The 17,836-nt window shown below is 47.6% G+C and overlaps 1 protein-coding gene across 3 annotated transcripts in view; it reads left to right on the top strand.

The window, feature by feature from the left end:
• Positions 1-10,721, top strand: part of C12H17orf114 (chromosome 12 C17orf114 homolog) — a 122,148-nt gene extending 111,427 nt beyond the window's left edge. For 2 of the 3 annotated variants that reach the window (XM_085639520.1, XM_085639521.1), the window contains exons 4-5: positions 202-297; positions 6,514-10,721. In XM_085639520.1, coding sequence (XP_085495646.1) covers positions 213-297; positions 6,514-6,692 — 264 coding nt within the window. In that variant the 5' untranslated portion in view covers positions 202-212 and the 3' untranslated portion in view covers positions 6,693-10,721. The remainder of the gene's footprint in view (positions 1-201; positions 298-6,513) is intronic. The other variant, XM_085639522.1, reaches the window with a different exon arrangement.
• Positions 10,722-17,836: the final 7,115 nt, after the last annotated feature.

Here is a 17,836-nt window from a genome sequence, read left to right as displayed (position 1 = left end):
GCCCGGCAATTAAGTTAGTCCCCTCAAGGCCTTGTGATCTGTGTTTTCTGTGTTGATGAGCACTGTAAGTTAGGCCTTTCTGTACCCCACGGTTGATGTGAAGTTTTAGTCCTACTTCTATGTCTGTGAAATGTCTTATTTTGTTTGTTTTTCACAATCTGATCACTCTGCCTGACGCACAACCTCTCCTTTGCTTTGCAGGTGACCCCACGATGGGTGTGAAAGTCCTCACGTGCTTCCCCTGGTTCGACCGGCGGAAGGAGCGCAACAAACTGACCAAAAGCAAAAGTCTGGAAGGTAAGAGAGGCGGCTCGTGACTCCCAGGGCTGGGCATGAAACTCTATAGTGTGTGCACACATTCAGTGAGTCCACACATGTGCAGACACCCTGCAGGAGAGGCCCCAGCATGCTCCTAACCAGGGGTTCCTACAGTGCGACTATGCTGTAGATTCACATCTGCGACAACTCTGGCCGTCGAGTGGATGGGGCTGACATTCTAAAGTGTTTCATAGTGAAGGTGGCTCGTGACTCCCAAGGCTTGGCATGAAACACTGCAATGTGCACACACATGTGCAGACACCCTGCAGGAGAGGCCCCAGCATGGTCCTAACCAGGGGTTCCTACAGTGCGACTATGCTGTAGATTCACATCTGCGACAACTCTGGCCGTCGAGCGGATGGGGCTGAAATTCCCAATTGTCTTATGGTGTAGACGGCTTGAGAGTCTCCGGGCTTTTGGAGTTGCATAGCATGGAAGGTGCAGATGAAGTGCCCCCTCCGGCAGGTCATTTCACCCCCGCTGGAGACAAGTGGCCAAGAGCCAGGAGGCGACCGTCTGAGTTTGACCCCTCTGGTTCTGTTGTGCAAGCTTATATCCCACATCTTGTGGTATGTGCAACTATCTGTCCACGAGTGGGGTGCTCTTTGTGAAGGGATTGGGGTACAGGGCATGCCTGGTGGCACCAATTTAGGAAAATGTACTGGAGGGAATGAACATGAAAAGGTAAGTACACACGGTACGTGATCAAACACCTCTTGTGCATATGTGTCCCTGATAGACCAACCGCTCCAGTGGCAACGAAAGGTTTGCTTGTGGCCATCTTCTTTAGTCATTTTGCGGATAATGAAACTGGGGCAGGGTGGAATGAAAAAGGGCGACCAGAATTTGAGAACAAAAAATCCGGATATTTCAGACATAAAAGCAGGACTACATCACATGGACCGAAGGGCACACAATGACCTTTGACAACATTCGCCAGCAGAGAAGGCGCTACACAGACTAAATGAAATGCAGTCTTTGTTACTGAAATGGATTTAAAACCCAGTCAGTTCCACCTCAGATTGTTCATCTATAAATCCAATATCTCGGGGCTGGTGGGTGCATCGAATGGCTCTCCTGTCACCGGAAGTTATTTAAATCTAAAACTTCTCAACACAGTAGAATAACAGGGGCGGCTGGTGTTAAATGGTGAAAGGGGCTTTGCCCTACCACTGTGGGGAAGAAAGAAAAGGATGAAAGACCAGGCAGCTGGAAACAAACTGCTCCTGCTGCTGGGTCACAAACCTGGTTTGATCTGTTCCTTTGGGGGATGGGAGGGCTGGGGGAGTGAACACAGGCTGCTTTTTGCACAACGCGCATGTCGTGGCTAGTTGAGGTCTTCCTCACCCTGGGGCATTAGCCGGACCAGTGACAGCAAGTTATGAAACAATATTTCGTAAAAAATTGAAGACCTAGTTCTTTCAAGCACCCCCTGGGGACTGGCGTGAGCTTCTGGCTACAGGGGTTCTTGCTTTGGGATCAGTGGGCTAGAGGGGTTAGGGCTCAGTGGTATTGGTGTGTGATGTCCTAGCGCGGGGACACTCTGTTTGAGTAACCAGGCGCTTTATAAGCGTAATAATAATAATATACCACCATTCATCACAAGATAAAATGTTACATGACTACTGACTGTCGCTAACAGGAGGTGCCACAAAATATGTACTAGTGTACCGTAAAATGTCCTTTTTTGTCCCACTAAGTTTCCTAACCCGTACCGTAATATCCTGGGGGTCCCTGGGAGCCGGACCGGGGCCTCGCTTCCAATCATGAAGGATCTTTGTTCTTAGGCAGCTAGGAACTCTGAGGGACGGGGCTTGTCTCAGGCTCTCTTCCCAGCAAAACTGGTGCTGGGTAGGTGATGTATACAAAACCCCGACAGAAATCACAAAAAGAACTCCTTTTATTGGCTCCACACATGGGGTGTCAGCGGTTCACAATGTCTCACTGGGACACCCTTCAAAGACTGATCTCTGCCATTAGTCACCACATTTGTGCCGCGCACTCGTTGTGATGAGAAGGTTCCTGCTGTAGGGGTGATTTTACTTGGGCGGGCGGGGGGGGGTATACCTCCCTATGTAAGGAGACCATCCTTGGTGGGTCAGGGCTCAAAGCTGCTACTTGTCTGATCTTCATCTCACCGAAAGGGGAAACTTTAAGAGGAAAACAAGGTGTGGTGGGTCGCCGCAACGAGGGCTCCGAACCATCGTTCTCGCGTGTGCCATGGTGGAAATGTCTGGATTCAACCTCTGCTCTGGGGAAAAAAGCCCCTCAAATCCAACGTTGATGCCCAGATTGTAAAGAATCTTCATTTACTCCTGAGTGCTCCAGGGGACCCCCCCAATCACGGTGTAAGTTTTAGACGCCATTGGTAGTTGGCGTATTTAAAATAGATTATTAGAAACCATCTCTCTAAACACCCCCAAACCAAGTAAAGACCACTACAATCTTGACCAACTGCAGAAACAGGTGGAATAAACTCGTGCTGAGTTTGAGACGCCCTACGCGTAGAAATGAGACGTGCTTCAGGAGAGATCTCTATTTTAAGTAAACCAATCGAATGCCTTGTCCTCTTCTTTTGAGGGATGGGGTTTTCTGTTTATTTAATATTCTTTCCTCGGGAGACCGTCCCCTCCCCTGCGTTTTCAAATTTTATTTTTACCAATAGTCTTTTCCTTCGTTCCCTTCTTTATTCTTGTGAATGTGCACACCCGACTCCTTTTCGCCCCCTCCCCTCTTTGTTTTAGTGCATTAGTAGGAGACCTGTTAATGGGTCTGGGATTTGAGCTACAGCTGTTTCACCAGAGTATTGTTTTTTTTTAATCCATACAAATGTACGTACAAGACATGGAGGAGCTTTGGGTCGGCTCTCTTCAGCCATTGGTCTGTTCAGTTGTCATTCACACTTTGCTTCCACCCATCACAGCACCAACATGCGAAGGCAGGGCTTATTGCCCTTGTTTCTCCTGGTTTCATTTTCAGCCAAAATCTCATCTTTCTCCCGAAATCTTTGAAAAACAAGCTGAGGCTTTTCTGTTTTATGTATTTATTTTTAATGAAGATGTCGACTGGTAGGAGAGAAAAGTACGTCTGGAAGCAACTCCATTTTAACTACTTAAACTGAAAACAATCCTCTCATTTTCCCCATTGTCCGCACAAAGGAACCCCAGTCCATTGAGTAGTGGACTGCGCCACAGTCATCCGCCTCGGGGGGGGGGGGGGGGGGGGGGGGGGGGGGTAACCAGTTCCATGTGGTGCACAATGCAGTTCAGTTACTAAAATTAGATTTCGCCGAGGGAAATCGAATGGTGCAAAAGCAATGAGGTAGAAACCCTTCAATACCGTATAAGTGCAATAAAGATTGGCCCTCAAGGGTCTATTTCACTCACCAATCCTTCTGACTCGGGCCCCATGTGTAGATGTAAACTCCTCCCACATTGCACCCAAAGCTAGACTTGTGATGCCCTCCAGCAGATGACAGTGCTTAGTTTGTAAATGAAAAGGTAAGTGCCAGGGCTGTCGTCAAGATCCCGCTGCAGCGTGCACCCCACATAGCCCCTGCCGTGCTGCCAATCATCGTAGCAACACAACCACTAACTATCGCACTCCTACAAGTGCGACAATTCGGACTATTCCAGGCCCCCAAAGATACAAGAATGGCTTGGGTAGAGTCATGTTAGGTAGATGAGAAAACTGGGCCTCAGAGAACAACATCTTAACCGAGGCCCAGTATGGATTTAGAAGGGGTATTGGGATGGTGGAACAATGTGTGAATTTGGAATTATTGGTAGGGAAATATACCTTAGCTTACACCTTTGCTTTGTCGATCTTACCAGTGCTTTTGACCTGGTCAACCACGTTAAACTATGGCAAACGCTGGTTGAGCCAGGTGCCCCCAATGACATTATTTACTTATCGCAGATCTACACCTTTTTAACATTTAGAGTACGGTTTGGCATGAAGGGCGAATGCACCCAGGACCTCCGGGTTACTCGTGGGATACAACAAGGTTGTGTTTTAGCTCCTTTTTATTTTCATTATACATAAATAATGTTGATTCCTTTATACAAAACCTAAATGTAGATGCCCCAAGAGTCGGTGCTCGTCACACTCCAGTACTTTTATACGCGGACGACGCTGTCCTGTTGTCAAGGACGGTCAGCGAGCGGTCTGCAATGTATAATAGAAAAATTCACGCATTTCATGACTGAAAAAGATTTACAGCTGAATCTCACAAAAAACCTTTGTCATGACGTGGGAAAAAGAGTGAGGAATAGACAACACCATGTGGGCGGTGCCGTATTCAACAGAGTCTGTAGTTTTACTTACCTGGGATTACTGTTTAATAGGAATGGTGCTTGGGGCACACGTAGAATTATCCAACCTGAAATTCCTACGAACAATTGAGGGCATTTTCAGATTCTCCAGAAAAATAGGTAACAAAACCATAAGGGAAATTCTTTCCCTATATAGGAGCAAATCTATTACAGCTGCATGTTATGGGGCAGCTATATGGGGGAGGGCCAACACTGCCTCTTTACAAATCCAGTAAAATAAGTTTTTAAAACAATCCTGGCAGTTCCAAGTTCCACAGCCAATTGTATAGTTCACAAAGAGCTGTCCGCTCCATATATTAGTCCTCTTATAAGCTTAGCAGGACTTAGTTCTGGCATGGGATCTGGACGAAGGAAGAGACGAAGTTCACCAAGGACCTAATCGTGGATTGTCTGGCCCTCGACAGTAGAAATATACCCTGGTTAGAGCAGATCTATACCCTCCTAAAAAGTTGTAAGGTAGCTCTGGACCGAAAGGAGCCGTCGCTTATACAGTGTTCTAGTAAAAGGGAGTTGATGACGAGGCTTATTTCTGCTACGGAATCGGTAAGAGGCTGAAGTTAGCTTAAAACCGAGCGTCACCACTTATTGTGAGCGCCCTTTGCTGACGGGCACACAACCATATCTTACCATGGTAAGAAATACCCAGCAAAGGTTTTACCTAACGAGGCTCAGGTTTGGCACCCTACATTGTCTAATAGCATTCCCCAGACTGGGAAGGTGGCGTCATAATCTTCCGCATTGTTCGTGTGATGGTAAATCTCCCCAGTCTACGCTGCATTTCATACTGTTTTGCAACTTTTATAGGGATATTCGAAAACTTGTATTAAGACCAATTTTTTTTTAGCTAATAATCTTTATCATTATCAACCAGCTTTTAATTACATTTGCAGTTTGGAAAATGATCAAATTAATAACGCAGTTATCAGTTTTATACAAATGTCTATTAAGAGAAGAAAGGATTGCTCCTATGTACAGGTCCTAATATATGAACAACCAGATTATTGAATTTGGAGATGTTATGTACTTTTAATTCTGATGTATGCCACCATCTTGTATTTTACGCACCTCAGGAAAACCCTCTACCAAAACGATGAGTGGAATTTAGAAGATTTAATATTTTTTAAATGATATCCCTACTACTTTCCACTTTACGCATTTATGGAAACGCACTTTACCCAAATGAACTAAATGACCATGAAATATGTTGTTTTTAACTTGTATGGTTTTAAAAGGATTATACCATCGTAAACTAACAATGACTAATCTTGAAATTATCAATTAAATATGGATTGTTTGTATGAAAGTAAAACCTTTTTTGTACAAATTGTAATGATTTTAGAAATGTAAACTGTCTCTTACAGTTAGAATGCTTTTATGGCTGTATACTATGCGCCAAATAAAGCTTATTTGACTTGACTGGCTTGGGTGGTAGGCAATAGTCATTTTTAATGTATATTGAATAAATAATTAACTGTTTTGGTAATCTCTAAATTAGCCAGACAGCATCACCTTGTGGCTGGCCGTCAGAAGTCCCGGTGTTGACAATTAAGTGCCAGTGCCGAGCACCAGAAACCACAGGCTCAAATTAAGCACTAGAGAGGCTCCTCCGTGAGACGGGTACCTCCGAGGTCTATGTCCCGGGGTTGGGAACAATTAACTGCAGTTCAAAACCATCTCATGACGCTCAAAAAAGCTTAAAACGCTCTCTGCCCACCAAGTCTTAAGCCACACCACCTACTACCTCACACAGCAAGTCTCTGTATGTTGTGTATGAATGTAACTTGCATACGCTGGAGACCACACCCATGTGCTGCCCTAGCTGTCACCTAGATTGACCTGCTGGCCTCTTTCTGTGTTTCAGATCCAGCGCCTCCTGAGAGCCCAGAGGAAGCCCCCCCTGAGAAGACCCGGTTACGCTCCACCCCCTCCAGCAGCAGCGATGACGGACAGCAGGCGCGGGCCTACTTCAGCGGGAAAGCGCGCGTCTCCTTCCGCCATGAGATGGACTCCACCATGTCTGCCAACGACTCCACCTTCTGAGTCTCCGCGCCGGGCCCTTGCAGATGGACCTGCCGACATCCATGGACTTGTTGTGTGCTGGACATGTGTACACCTTTGGGGACCCCATTATCCTCGCTGTTGAGGTCAAGCAGGAGGGGTCCAGGTGACCTGAGGCTCTCCTGCCAGTGTTAGGTCTGTGCCCTTGGGGTGCCCTGGTCATTCTGGGGCACAGCAGGAGTGGTCCCTCTTCTTGTGTCCTGGTCAGTGGGGTTGGCTGCACTGGTACACTCAGTCATTTGTAGGGTTCCTCACCCATTGGGGAGGATGCCGTCAGTCCTAAGGGTTAGCACAGTTGGTTCTGTACTGTTTGGGGTGCTCCTGTCCTCCGAGGTACCCCCTTCTCCTTACACCGCTGCGCCCCCGCTTCTCACATAGTGTAAAGGGCTTTGCCATTGTCTCTGACGTAGGTGCCGGGGTCCTCACTCGCTAGTAGTCATTCACTGAGTATCACAGATCCAGGCTCTTCTCCTAGGTATGTTGTACGGACCTTAAGGGAAGTGACGTCTGGGAAGTTGGGCAGCAGCTGCGCCATCGGCTGCTGCACCCCAACTCTGCCCCTGAACCCCGGCGCCTGCCCCAAGGAGGCCTAGTGTAGTGTCAGCCGTGCACCGTTTGCAGTGACCAGCCTTCTACATAGGAGCCTATGCCGGAACTCCCTTCCTCTTGAATATTTTTAAATTCCACCTCTGATCAGATAGCGCCCCCTGCTGGTGACCCGACAGGCGCGCTGTTGGCAGAGTTTTATCGTTTAGGTTTTATAGTAGCTTAGAAAACTAGCATGCCTTGTTTTTATTTAGTTTTGTATAGACCTGGGTGGATGGTGGTGTGGGAAGGGTGAGGGAGGGGGTGGGGGTGAAACCATAAGTATCGCGCGGTTAGCTGTAGCTTTCAAGTGCATTTTGTTGATTGCTGTTTGAAGAGCCAGGGCCTCCCAAACCCCGCAGTATTAACAGCCTCCCGGATGTGTGAATATTTGTTTTTAGGTGCTGCTTGCTACAAGGTTTCGATGTGGGTTTGGTGATTGCAGAAAAAGTACCGAAGTGGGGACCCGTACCTGGTGTCCGTGGAGCGGTGCAGCGCAAACACCCCTTCCAGTGTGTCATACATGTGAAAGACAGTTGTTTGAGTTCAGTCGATGGCCCCAGATGTGTTTCCTTTAATAGTGCCCTTGTGGTGCGGATGGGACCGGATGCCTGTGTGATGTCGCCGGATCAAGGCACCCGGTGATGGGGGTGTTCCCCGGCCGCTGCTTTGTCACCTTTGAGCGCAACACAGTGATCCTGTACCCCAGTCCCAGGGCATGGGGTCTAAAGATGCGGGGTCTAAAGATGCGGGGTCTAAAGATGCGGGGTCCAAGGGCGTGAGGGTCCAAGGGCGTTGGGTCCCAGGGTGCGGGGTCTAAGGGTGCGAGGTTCCTGGGTCCCTAGATGTATTGTCCCCAAGTGCAGGGTCTCAGGGTGCAGGATATCAGGTTGCCAGGGGTGCGGGGTCCCAGGGTCCAAGGTCCCACGGTGCAGGGTACTGGGTCTCGGGGTGCAGTGTACAGGGCCCAAGGGTACCTTGTTTTTTTCGTTTTTTAACATGACTTATGCGAGCATTCGTTTAGAGTCTCAGCTGTCCATCTGCACAGATCTATACTTGGATGTCTTCAGTGAGTGTCTCACCCCCTGTTTGACTGCCTGCTCCCTTAAGTGAGGGTCACAGAAGACTGTACCTACCACACTAGGGACTGTGAACGGAAATGGAGTGTCTCTTAGGTTTTCATGTACAAACAGTATCTTACTTAACAGGGGATTTCATTCACGAGACGACACTGACATCCAGTGGACAGACTGTGGTACTGCAAGCAACCGCAGAGCGATCCTAATATATGACCGTTTTAATCACGAGGCAACACTGCCACCGAGTGGACAAACTCGACCATGATACTCCAGCGTGGCTGCTTTTGATTTGTTAAATTCACGAGCCAACACTGGCATATAGTGGCAAAGCGAGGCCAAACAGCATAGAGTTGGAGAGCGGCTGAATTATGAACATTTCATCCACGAGGCAGCACTGACCTCAGGCGGGCAAACGAGGGAACGCAAGAAGACTTTAACATGCGGCATTTCGCATGTTGAACTATCCCTACAACTTATGGGTTCATAGCTCCAAAAAATGCGCAATTGGCTTACCCTGTTTATTTGGATAGTGTAAATAAGTTGAACACTTAAGCTCTCCCGGTTTGTAGTGTTAAACATATTTAACACTTGTGGATCATCGTGGTTATGAATCGGCTTCTCCAAAAAGCCAGTCTCTGATAGTGCAAAGCAGCAGTCCCGTCTCTGTATTATACCATTCTATACTCATTGGAATTATTAAATGTAGAGAGGGTGCGTTTTGTGTCGCCCCCTAAAGAGTGGTGCTATTCGAGGACACAGACACGTGAACGCCAGCCTTCGAGCCCTGGTTTTTTTTTTTTAAGTTGAGAGAGTAGAGGTGCTGCTAACGGTCACAAAGAATGGCCTGCACCTGTGTAACTCGCTGGCAGCAAGCTGACTCTCATGGTCACATTGGCAGAGAGTGGGAAGAACTAGATGGCGAGGGTGAACTTGGAGGTGATCCAAACCTTTAACTCCAAGTCCTTGCGTGCACCTAATCTTTGTTATCTACACTTTAATGAAATAAAAACAAATCTCGTCCACACTTTGATGTACAGAACATGAACTGTGCGCAATCTTCTAGCCATGACCCTCCTGCGAAAAGCTTATTGTGGTCGGTGCCAAGCTGGCTGACGTGAAACGTCCATGTAAGAGAGAGAAGGGCCTGGGTACCGTGGGCATCAGTGTCCTGAACTGCTGGCAGTGCCTTGTGCTCCTGCTCACAGTGGATGCAGCATGCATCCACTGAGTGTCTGTCAGTCCTTTAAATGACCTGGAAGTCAATGTCTGCATTGATTTAGTCTGGCTTTTCGTGCTTCCCTGATCCCGGCTCAGTGCCTCGCATCCTTCTGGGTTCAGCGGCCACCACGTCACACTGGATTAGCCAACACTCCTATTTTTTGTGGGAGCTCAGATCTCTGTTTCTTTTTGTAACATATTGAATTTTATGGGGCTGGGCACGGTTTCTGATTCAGCACCTTTTGCTTTTATGCAAACCTTCTCCTTTAATGTATAACAAATACCTCTAGTGGGGCCACTTCATCCTAAAGAACTTCTTCCATCCACAGTGCACAGTGGTGAGGTGTGGTGTGGAAATTGAATGAGTGCAGTTGTGGCCCCTTCCCTGTGTGTGATAGTCAGATTCCCACATCCACCTCTCCAACTTGTGGGTAGGTCCTTCAGCTGCCTTTTATATTGTGCATTTTCACTTGTTCTTTATCCTGCATATAAATCCTCCCCTCCTAAGTCGAGTCCTCAGTTGCTATTAAGTATGCATTAAATGGAGTGACTTGGTCACAGCTGCCATCAGTATCTCCCAGGGCTTCCATTTTCCTTTAGCAGGACTGAAGTGCCCACCTCAACATGGGCAGTGCCGGGCCCTCATGTGCACACACCCACTGCTGCAACAATACTTCTCCTCCGTTACACACCCCCTCTGAAAGCTGAACCGTTTTTTTGCACTTTATTACAATTTTGTATTGCACGTTTTATTACCGTTTACAGTTTTAACTGACCCACATGTTAGTTGCGAGACTTGTTTTTAGCAGTGAGGTGTTTTAGCTTAATGTGAATTTCCTGGTACCTGCCCTTGTGTTTTTCTGCACTGCCCCTGCTGGTGACACCACCACTTACCCGTCCCACGACACTTTGTTCTTTCACCTAGAGTCATGGCTTTCTCAACCAATGCCTCCACATTTGCACCGATCACAAGTGCCTCATTGGACCACAAAAGGTCTTCAAGTGCCTGGTACTAATAGAGTTACAATGCTTCTCTTTGTAAGAATTCTCTCTTGAATTTGTGTTAGCCTATCCTATTATCTGTAAGGAATATTTCCAATAAACTGTGATTTTAAAAAAATTAAAAAAAGCCCCTCATATTGTGTTGAGTTTTTTCTGTCTTGGAATTTGGGGGCTCTGAGACGCAGATGTGCTTCTGTTCTCCCAAAACTTTTTGAGTCAGTAAGTTCAAAGAGTTGTCCTTCAGTGAATATCCATCATCAAACAGCCCTCACTTGTTCCTCAGCTGTTGCACCCCATTAGAGCAGAGGGGTATTGGAGTCTGGAGTCGGAGAGCCCACACAGCCCACCACCCATCGCCTTTCTGATGCACCTTGTTTTGGGGCTGGTGATTCAGCATTTAGTGACCCTGCTGGGGGCTTTATGAAATGGCATGCATGCGTTCTGCATGTGTGGACTTGTTTTGATCTCTTTCAAAGGGGAATAATAATTAGGCTGGGGTGGTAAGCTCCACTCCACTTACAGATTTTGAGGAGTTTTTGCTACTTTGCGCTCCGCTTGGAGCACGGAGTTCGGCAACACCATTGCCAACCACCAGGAGAGCGGAGTTTACCACCGCCTATGGCTACAGGCACAGGATCAACTGGAAAATTTCAATGAATGATATTCTATGGGCCAATAACATTCTAATGCATGTGTGCCACATTTAAGATACTCATTCAGAGTCAACATCCATGCGCACTGTACCGTGCCCTCTCTTGTCCTCTGTGCACTCAAAGGCCCACCTCCCAAGCAACCGGGTCCCGCTTTCTCATGCATCTGATGCCTCTTACCTCGGCCCCATGACTCTAGGGGGACCGGGACGCGGTAGGAGCGGAGTAAAAAAATATTATTCTCGGATGGCAGGAAAGCAGGCCTCTCTCAGGAGCCTCCCGAGTCCGATCCAGGTAAGCTTAAGCTGCCATATTAGCAACTGCCCTTTATTTTATCTCCGTGAATGGGTTGCATTAGGATATTTGTTCTGTGGCAGATGAATAAAGACAATTGCTCCTTCTTTTATCTGGATCAATTAATGTAACATTTGCAATGAAAGACCAGTGCTGACAGTTTCTTCTTGTTTTACCCCAATGAATTAATGTCATATTTGAAGTGAAAGAACAATTCAAACAACAGGTCTTCACTTTTTTCAGATTTATAACACACATTTATTCTCAGAGGAGTGAATCAGTTGCTCCTCATTTGAACTCTTCAGAACAGTGGATATAACTCCACGCAGCTAAACACAAATGATAGACTGAAGAGAGTGGAGGGCAGAAGGATTGAGAGCTTTCAAATTTGGGAGGTGTCAAAGATCACAACTGGTGTCAATAGCAGTGGCCGGGACACTCCGGTTCAGAAATTCTGATTGCGAGCCCCTTCTACTTTACGTTTAGGTCTGAAACCATACTCTGCGTTCTTCAGAGTACCAACAGGATGTTTAAAAATGGAAATGTGTTATGCATCTCTTTTACTTTGTTGGAGCGGTGGCCTTACTTTTTCTCCTATCACAATAGTGCTATGCACTTTCTGGGCAAACTATGTATTGGGGTCCTTTCTGTGACTTGTAGGGTATAACTTGCACTAATTGATTATGTCTCCTCAGCTCTCTTTCGCAAAAAAATTACTTTATAAACACCCCATAAAGCGTTTTGCATATATGGCTTTTGAATTTTTATCTTATCACCTATTCAATATAGCTCAAATTCTGCCATTGAGATGGCTTCAAAGCACCATATTCCCTGTAATTCCAGCTGCCCATGGGCACAGAGGTCATTTACACCAGCTCAGTCCGACAGATGTGACCGTGGAAATTCCTTTGTGGAAACTGGAGCTTTCTGTCCGTGCAGCAGCCGTAAGATCGCATATTTGACTCCCTCCTTCACTCAGTGCCCCAGCTAACTTACCCCTGAATGACTGCCCTGAGCAGCACCCACACGCCTGGGCTTGCCCTGCCGATCTTTGGATCTCCTCTGACTACAAGCCGTGAATGATGGGGTTAAAGGCTTGTCCGGCTGTGAAGCAAATAATGGTGGTCACGATGCACCCCAGAGTTACGATGACTTCACCGATGTCGCTGCGGCTCTGCAAGACTGTCAAGCAGATTGTTTGAGAAGGTGGGATTCCAGTGCCCTTATTGTAGCCCAACTCTGGCAGTATCAATAAAATTCCATCTGAATATAATACTCAGCCCGTGGGTGAAACTCCACGGAATCACTACGTGGAATCTGATGTGAGTTTTTCAGTTACTCTGTGGAATTCCATGGAGTGAACCTCCCCGAGCTGTGGCTAGTTCTAACTCTTTCTTAGATTTCAGGGCTGTGGAAAGGTGCTCTACATGAACTGAAAAAGGCCAGTATTGGGCCTTCTTTGCAGTAATTGTGTACCTACACTGCGTAGCGCCTTGAGGCTGCTGCCTTCACTCTCCTTCTCGAAGCACCGGCCTCCATGTCTGAGGCTTCCAACACCAGCTGTGGATTTCAGCCGCAAGGCCGGCTTTAGGGCAGTGCCACTGGTGCGACCGCACAGGGCGCTGACCTCAGAAGGGGGCGCTGTGTTTAGCAATAACGTATGTTCGGAGAGATGAGGGGCACTTTTGCCCAGTGTTCGCAAGAGAATCCGAGGAGGTGGTCATGGGGGGTGGGGGCACCAAAAATGATTGTTGCACCGGGTGCCACCAGTGCTAGAGCCGGCCCTGTTCAGCCGAGCGCCATGCAGAGAGCCTCTTCCTTCCTTCAAGATGTGAACATTGACCGGGGTCCTCCTGTGATAAACCTGAACCATAGTCCTGCACACTAGAGCCAGCAGGGTCCGTGAGACCTCTGGTTCAGACCAGGAGCAGGCAACGACTCACACAGGATTAGGGAGGACGGATTTCACTCCACTCCTCTCCAATCTACCACGACATATCCCACTCCACTCTACCCCACACTAATCTATACCAATGTACTCCACTCCAGCCTACCCCACTTCACCCAAAACTACCCCACTCCAATCTACCCCATGCCTCTACACCAATCTACCCCACCCCACCCAAAACTACCCCAATCTGCCCCACTCCAGTCTACCCCACTCCACCCAAAATCTACCCACTCCAGTCTACCCCACTCCAATTCACCTGACTCCATTCTACCCCCACTCCACCCTACCCCAATCTACCCCATTCCACTCTACCCCAACCTACCCCACTACAGACTACCTCACTTCACCCAAAACTATCCCACTCTACCCCAATCAACCCCACTCCAATCTTCCCCATTCTACTCCAACCTACTCCATTCTACCCCAATCCACCTCACTCCATTCTACTCCCACTCCACACTACCCCATTCTACTCTACACCAATCTACCCCATCCCACCCAAAACTACCCCAATCTATCCCACTCCACCCAAAACTACCCTACCCCATTCCAGTCTGCCTCACTCCACCCAAAACTACCCTACCCCACTCCAATCTACCTCAATCCAACCTACTCCACTTTACCCTACTCCAATCTACCCCAATCCACTTCAGTCCATTCTACTCCCAATCCACTCTACTCCAATCTACCCCATTCAACACCACACCAAGGCTCTAACCTTTAGCCATGCTGAACATCAGCTACACTCTTGTACAACATGGCTAATTTACCTTGCCAAAGCCAATAGCTCTTGGATAGGCAAGGCCTATTGACTTTGCAAAGCCTTGTTATCTGCTTGCGCTACTCCTGCGACATGACTGATTCAACACAATGTAGGTCAGCAGTGTTCCGCCCAGGATCACACAGAGCATGATGACTTCGCTTGAAACTGTGCGCGGAGTTCCGGCTCTTCACCGCACTGTTGATTCTTAAATGCATGTTACATTGGTGGATTTCAGTAATATGTGATCAATTGGATTTTGTCAAACTCTTTGGCAGTTCCACAGTGACCCTTGAACCAAAGAGCTTCCTCACCAAGCAAACACCTAACTAGAGGGCTGTGTACCCCTCTGTACAAGGCCTTCCCTAAAGACAGAATAGTCAACGGTGCGCCCTCTGTGCAAGCCCTTCTGTGAAGACACAATAGTTCACTGTGCCCCCCTCTGTGCAAAGACTTCTGTGAAGACACAATAGTCCACGGTGCACCCCTCTGCACAAGACTGTCTTTGAACCCTGTGTGGCTTTGCATGGCCTCATAGATGTAGAGTAAGACAGCGCAGCGTAAATCACTGCGTTGCCTAACTCTACATCAAGGTGGCGTTCCATGGCGCTGCAGTGGGTGTTCCCATGCCACACCCATGGGTTTTGACATATTTCCAGATTTACAAGGATCTCTAAACCTGGGAATGCATAAAAATTGGGGGCCTCTCCAGGGGAGGAGTAACTAGGAGAAATTACTTTTATATCTCCTCGTTTTTTCCTCTCTCTGCATTTTGCAGCACACAGAAAGAGGAAAACGTCTCCATTGACTGTTTTTTTTGCAGGAAAGAGTCCCGTCCTGCACAAAAACAATCCTGCCCACAACGCAGAGATCCCTGCATCAGGGTGCAAGGGGCCTGCATTAGTGCTAGACACCAATTTGTCGTGCGTCTAGTGCGGCCACGCACTAGATGCATTACCCCCCCCCCCCCTTTTTTTTTTAATTGACAAAACTTTTTGGTGTTTTTTGGGTCACACTTATTACCCTACTGTGGAATCCCTTTTCTGTCCTATGCCCAGAGCAGGTTTGGGTTACTGGGCCCAGAAGGGACCAATCCAAGCCTTTTACTACGGATGCCCTTGGGTTTTACCCTAGAAAGGATCCCAAAACGGAGCACCAGGTACACCCTGTTAGCATTTTACTCTAAGTGTACGAAGTTAAAGAATCCAAGGCTGATTCTGGAACGTGGTGTGGGGTAGGAATTCAGAACTCAATACATAGGGTGACCGGATCTTGAGGGCAGAAATAAAAGAAGGACTCAAGCCTTTAGTCTCACTTTTATATCTTGCCTTTCCCATTTCTTGGCGTAGCCTTGTAAATGTGCACCTATATGTGTGTGTGTGTGTGTATGTATGTGTGTGTGTGTATATATATATATACAAACACATACATTTACAAGGCTACATATACATAACATTAGCTATGGCTTGACTTCCACCCTGCGCCTACCCCCTCTCTCTTCCCAGCCTGTTTCTCTGCTGGGAGCAGACAGCTGACTGTGTTGCTTGGTAGGCAGAAACAGATAAATGACTTCATTATTTCAGACTTTGTAGGTGCCTGTGAATGGAGAGCATGCCTTTGACTTATTCTTGGCTCAAAGACCTGACCTTTGTCCCAAAACCAGGACATTTATTTAAAATTACGAAAAGTGTCGGGACACCGAGACCGGAACTGTCTGGGGAAATCTGGGACGTCTGGTCACCCTATCAATACAGCATTTCATAACAATCAATAAATCAATGCCCAGCCAGTGCTTTTAGGTAAGGAAAAAAAGTACTTTACTTTCAGTGCACTACTATACATACAACATCAGAGGGCAGAAATAAGGTACATAGTTATCAAGGCAGCAGTCACTGTTTGAGAGAGTTAATTAATATTAGGGTGTTCCCAATGGTACTGTACAACCTGCATTGGCATAGCCAATAGGTCTCACCTTCGGGACCTTATAAGTGCTTAGTTATCCAGCACAATATCCTTAGTGCAACAACCTCAACTGTTGCACGGCTAAACACTTATATGGTCCAAAAGGTGAAATCTATTGGCTATGCCAATGCTTGTTTAGGGCTTGTGCCCTGCAGCCCTCCTCTCTTGTTTTAAGTACATTCTTCAATGTGCCCCTTGTTGGCTCCCCAGGGCCGTTGGCTCAGACACATGCTTCCATGTTCAAGGAGTCACGCACGCCTCCATGTTCAAGGAGTCACACTCTCGTCCATGTTCAAAGAATCACACACACTTCAATTTTCAAAGAGTCACACACGTGTCCATGTTCAAGGAGTCACACACTGTCCATGTTCAAGGAGTCACACACGCTTCCATGTTCAAGGAGTGACCTGCGCTTCCATGTTCCATTTTCCAGCCATAGATCACAGCTGGCCCACCATGAGTGGCCAGGGGTCACTTGCTGCCCTGTGATTGAGGTGCGATTTCCCACAGGAGACTACACGCGATTCAGAAAATCCGGGTGTTGAATCTGCTACGCCCTACTGTGTATCAAGAAGCATTTAGCCCCTCTGCCCATCCACAGCTCTGCACCTCTGCCTTACCCTAATGCCCCTTTCCTACCTTTCCAAGTAAAGTCTGAGTTCTAAATAGTGATTGTGAGTCCACTTGGAGGGGGCAAGGTTTGAAACAAAAGTACTCAAATCATCTGATCTTGGTTCATGGACAGCAGAGATGTCCCTCAGGTCCTACAGATCAGATCTCACAGGCTCGGACACCTCTCCGTGGCTTACATCTCTCCTAGGCTCACAGCTCTTACAGGTTGTGGTCTCAGAAAGAGATGGTCCTTATACGTAGGTCATACATACAATCTAACTCAGCATAGACGATGAGAAGTGACCACATGGTTTGTGGGAAGCAGGCAGTGCAGCAAGATCCCTCCGATACGAAGGAAGCAAAATCAGCATTCCCGTCCCCAACGCTGCGTTCATTTATGAAAACATGAACGCCTGGGGCACGTTTATGAAAAAATGACGCAGCGTGGCAAGCCACCTCCCTGCTGCGCTGCATGAGAGAGAAAGGGCAGGGATGCACAGTATTTAACATTATACAGCGCATCCTGTCTCTTCTCAGCGCTGACACACAATTTGCTGCCTAGCACCAATGCAGGCCCCTTGCACCGAGAGTGCCTGCGTTGTAAGCAGGATGCTGTTTGTGCAGGAAGGGACATCTTCCAGCACAAAAACAATCCTCCAAGGCATTCTCCTCTTTCTATGTCTGCTGCAGAATTCAGCACACTTAGAAAGAGAGAACTCCAAGGAGAAATGGATTACTCCTCACCTGGGGAGGCACAGCATTTTGAAGCATTCCCAGGTCTACCAGTAATGGGAAGTCTGGGTATGCGCTAAAATTCACGGGTGTGTGCGTGGGAATACCCATGCTCCACTGGTGGAACGCCTCCCTTAAGAGAAGTAACGCAACGCAACAATTTGTGCTGCGTTGCTTTACTCTAGATTTCTCAAGCCACGCAGGGCCACTAAAGGTTGCCTTGAATGGCTTGATCAATCTAACTTGAGGGTTGAATCACTCTCGCACCCTATTGCATGCTG

This window comes from Triturus cristatus, chromosome 12 (assembly GCF_964204655.1).
Source record: "Triturus cristatus chromosome 12, aTriCri1.1, whole genome shotgun sequence".
NCBI lineage: Eukaryota > Metazoa > Chordata > Amphibia > Caudata > Salamandridae > Triturus > Triturus cristatus.
Note: the sequence above shows the minus strand (reverse complement) of the source record. Positions and strands in the feature narration are given on the sequence as shown.